Source organism: Myxine glutinosa, chromosome 2 (assembly GCF_964187855.1).
Source record: "Myxine glutinosa chromosome 2, kmMyxGlut1.1, whole genome shotgun sequence".
Lineage (NCBI taxonomy): Eukaryota > Metazoa > Chordata > Myxini > Myxiniformes > Myxinidae > Myxine > Myxine glutinosa.
The window spans coordinates 119,115,570-119,119,554 of record NC_136262.1 but is presented as its reverse complement, the minus strand read 5'-3'; the positions used below and the strand labels follow the sequence as shown (position 1 = coordinate 119,119,554).

At 48.7% G+C, this 3,985-nt stretch overlaps 1 protein-coding gene across 1 annotated transcript in view; it reads left to right on the top strand.

Moving 5' to 3' along the window:
- LOC137412244 (uncharacterized) overlaps nt 1–606 on the top strand; it is a 7,320-nt gene extending 6,714 nt beyond the window's left edge. Inside the window, exon 3 of the mRNA XM_078772628.1 lies at nt 1–606. This exon is cut by the window's left edge and continues 1,451 nt beyond it. Coding sequence (XP_078628754.1) covers nt 1–574 — 574 coding nt within the window. The 3' untranslated portion in view covers nt 575–606.
- Nucleotides 607–3,985: the final 3,379 nt, after the last annotated feature.

The following is a 3,985-nucleotide window of genomic DNA, read 5'->3' as shown; positions in this document are numbered from 1 at the left end:
TGGACCCGCTGAGCCCACCTTTCGTGGACATGCCGAGCCCGCCTTTCGTGGACATGCCGAGCCCGCCTTTCGTGGACCCGCTGAGCCCACCTTTCGTGGACATGCCGAGCCCGCCTTTCGTGGACATGCCGAGCCCGCCTTTCGTGGACCCGCTGAGCCCACCTTTCGTGAACATGTCGAGCCCGCCTTTCGTGGACATGCCGAGCCCGCCTTTCGTGGACCCGCGGAGCCCACCTTTCGTGGACATGCCGAGCCCGCCTTTCGTGGACATGACGAGCCCGCCTTTCGTGGACCCGCTGAGCCCACGTTTCGTCGACCCGCTGAGCCCGCCTTTCGTGGACCCGCTGAGCCCACCTTTCGTGGACATGTCGAGCCCGCCTTTCCTGGACCCGCTGAGCCCACCTTTCGTGGACATGCCGAGCCCGCCTTTCGTGGACACACCAAACCCGTCGTTCAGCAACCCAACTATTTGCCGTCCCAGTTACAAGACACATGGAATTCTGAAATTGCTCTGGACAGCCATAACCAGGGAGATGATTTTGAAGACATTCCAGTTGTTGACTATGTTGTTTAAATGAATGTAGTGAAGTAAAACAGACATACACCATTATGGTTGTTGTTCTGTTTTTTGCAAACCCAAACTCATCAATGATTCTTATGGCAGATCCTGGGCTAAGTCTTGGTTACAATATCTACAATAAGTTCAGGTCACAAGAAAAATCATCTTTAATATCTGCTGGTTCACAGCTTTAGTTTCCAAAATCTAATTTCTCACAAGTTAAATAATTCAACTATACATATACATTTTGCAAAGTCACATAAATATATAAATACAACACATGTGCAGAGTCCTGGATAAAAATGAATGAAAGGAAACCGCAGTGAAGCAAATACACCATCCTGGACTTCAAAACATCAATCTGCTTAGGGAAAGCGCCAAAGTCAAAATGGCTCTTTCTGTTCATGTGTGCTGCACTGAGGACATCTTCAGTTGGGCCTGCCCATAGTTCTTTCTCATTGTTACTGAATCTTCATGTGGATCATCATATCATGTCCTCAGGACCCAAGGGAGTTATCCTGTTCATTGCAAACTCCTACTGGATCGCAAAAGGGTCAGTGATCAAAGTTAGGGTTCAAACCGTTCAAAGTTTGTTCAAACAAACCCATCATATCCTTTTTTTTTTTTTTTTTTTTGTATACAAGATCGAGGCTCGTGAAAGAGCGAACATTAATCACACAGAAAGACAAACCGACACATAAAACATATAACATCAGGAGCGGTAGACAAGATGGGGAGAGAGGGGGAAGGACACAAACACAACATTTGAGAGCAGGGACCGAGAGACATGGAGACATCGAGAGATCTTTGGGAGGGAGAGGGCTTTGGGGGGCGGAGGCATGGGAAGGGGGGGGGGTGGGAGAGGTATAAAACATATGGACACTGCCAGGACTTCCAGGAAAGAAGTTGGAATTTCAAACAAGGTGGATCTGGGGTGAATTAGCGGGGGTAGAAAAGATCAAGGTTTTGGATGGGGGAAGATAAGAGATGGTGGTGAACAGCTGTTTTAAAGACCTGGAGGGAGGAGTGGGATTGAAGGGAGTGTGGGAGTTTGTTCCAGAGGCGGGAGAAAAGAGGAATGAAAGAGTGAAGGTGAGCAGAGAGCTGAGATTTCGGCAGTTTAACCATCAGAGGGTTGCTGGCAGATCTTGTGCGACCTGTAGGAATATTTGGGGGACAGAGCACAGAGAGAGCTGGGGGAGCAAGGCCGGAGTGGAGTCGGTAGAAGACAGAAAGACCACCAACCTGCCTGCGGTGAGTGAGTGAAAGGCCCTCAGAGATAGCTTCATTGCGGGAGATTCCAATGATTCTGAATGCTTTGGTTTCAACAGCGTGAAGCCGAGCTAGGTGTGAGGCAGGAGCACCAACCCAGAGGGGAGAGCAGTATTCCATTGAGCTGCGGATGAAAGCCTTGTATGTGGTGAGGAGCTCAGGTGTGCCTAGGAAGGACTTCGCACGACGGAGGATGCCCAGTCGGTGACTGGCTTTGGAGGCCAGCTTGGAAATGTGGTTTTCCCAAGAATTGCTTCATAGAATCGACAAAAGTATAATCTATAATGACAAAATCAGGGTACAAATACAACTTTGTGTGGGGGGTAAAATAGGATATGTGGCTGTGGCCTCACGCAGGGATGTTGGCAGAGGGAGGGGGCGGGGCATAAATTTTCTATGTATGGCTAAATGTGTACCAGGTAGCGCCACCTGGTTGTGGCAGAGGGTATCACAATTTCCTCCAAACCCGGGCAACGCTGAGGTTAAAGCACACTTTGCATGGGTAATTTGTTCTTCCTTCCCCTCCTTCCCCTTCCCCCTCCCTCACTTGCCTCCACCTCTCCCTACCACCCCTACCTTCTCCCCCACTTGCCCTATCCCTACCCCACCCCAGCCCCTCTCCCTCCCTATGACAATGCCAGGTACTTCAGCTAGTTGTGAATAAAAATGGAAAGAGAAAGTCAGACATCCGGCAGGGTCTGAATTTTAGAACCGCCACTCAGTGGAGGCACAAACTCGGTGAATAAACCACACAGTGGAAGGACCAATATGCATTTTTTGAGAAGGACCAACGTGCATTTTTTGAGAAGGACCAACGTGCATTTTTTGAGAAGGACCAATATGCATTTTTTGAGAAGGACCAACGTGCATTTTTTGAGAAGGGCCAATGTGCATTTTTTGAGAAGGACCAACGTGCATTTTTTGAGAAGGACCAACGTGCATTTTTTGAGAAGGACCAATGTGCATTTTTTGAGAAGGACCAATGTGCATTTTTTGAGAAGGACCAATGTGCATTTTTTGAGAAGGACCAATGTGCATTTTTTGAGAAGGACCAATGTACATTTTTTGAGAAGGGCCAACGTGCATTTTTTGAGAAGAACCAATATGCATTTTTTGACAAGGACCAATATGCATTTTTTGAGAAGGACCAACGTGCATTTTTTGAGAAGGACCAATGTGAACGAATACATCCTGGATAACAAACTGGACTTTCTCTGTCTAACCGAAACCTGGCAACAACCTCTGGACTACTACACACTCAACCTCACCACACCCAATGGATATTCCTACGTCAATAAACCACGCTCGGGGGGCCGAGGTGGTGGAATTGCCGTTATCCACCGTCAAGACATCAGGACCAGCCTCATCCCCATCGCCTCATCCTCATCATTTGAACACCTGGCTTTTAAACTCTCTGGTCGCACGCAGTCAGTCATGGCTGTCGTCTACCGCCCTCCCAAACCACACCCATCATTCCTGTCTGACTTCTCCTACTTTCTGACCCAGCTATGTTCCCTCTCCCCCTCAATCCTCCTCCTTGGTGATTTCAATATCCACATGGACTCCACTGACTCCACAATAACCACTGACTTCACTGATTTACTCACCTGCTTTAACCTCACTCAACATGTCGACTTTCCTACCCATATCCGTGGTCACATTTTGGACCTTGTCTGCTCCACTGGATTAATCTTGCACCATCTCTCTGGCTCCGACCTCACCCTCTCTGACCACTTAGCCATCACTATGACCATCAACATCCCCACCCCAGCACCAAGGCATTATCGCACTATCAACTTCCGTAAGCTAAACGCTCTTTCACCTACCTCATTCTCATCCACCCTCTCTGACAAAATGTCCACTTCTCCCTTCGTTGACCTCCACACCCCTTCCGACCTCACTGACTACTACAACCACACTCTCTCCTCCTGCCTTGACCAGCTTGCGCCTGTAAAAACCAAAACAGTTTCTTTCACCCATTCTGCTCCCTGGTTTACCCCTGAACTCCGCCTGATGAAAACTCGTGCTCGCCAACTTGAAAGACTCCGCAATAAAACAGGTCTCACAGTTCACTCCCAAGCCTACAAGGACCACCTACAACACTACAAAGATGCCCTCTCCCACGCCCGCTCCGCCTACTACTCTCAAATTATC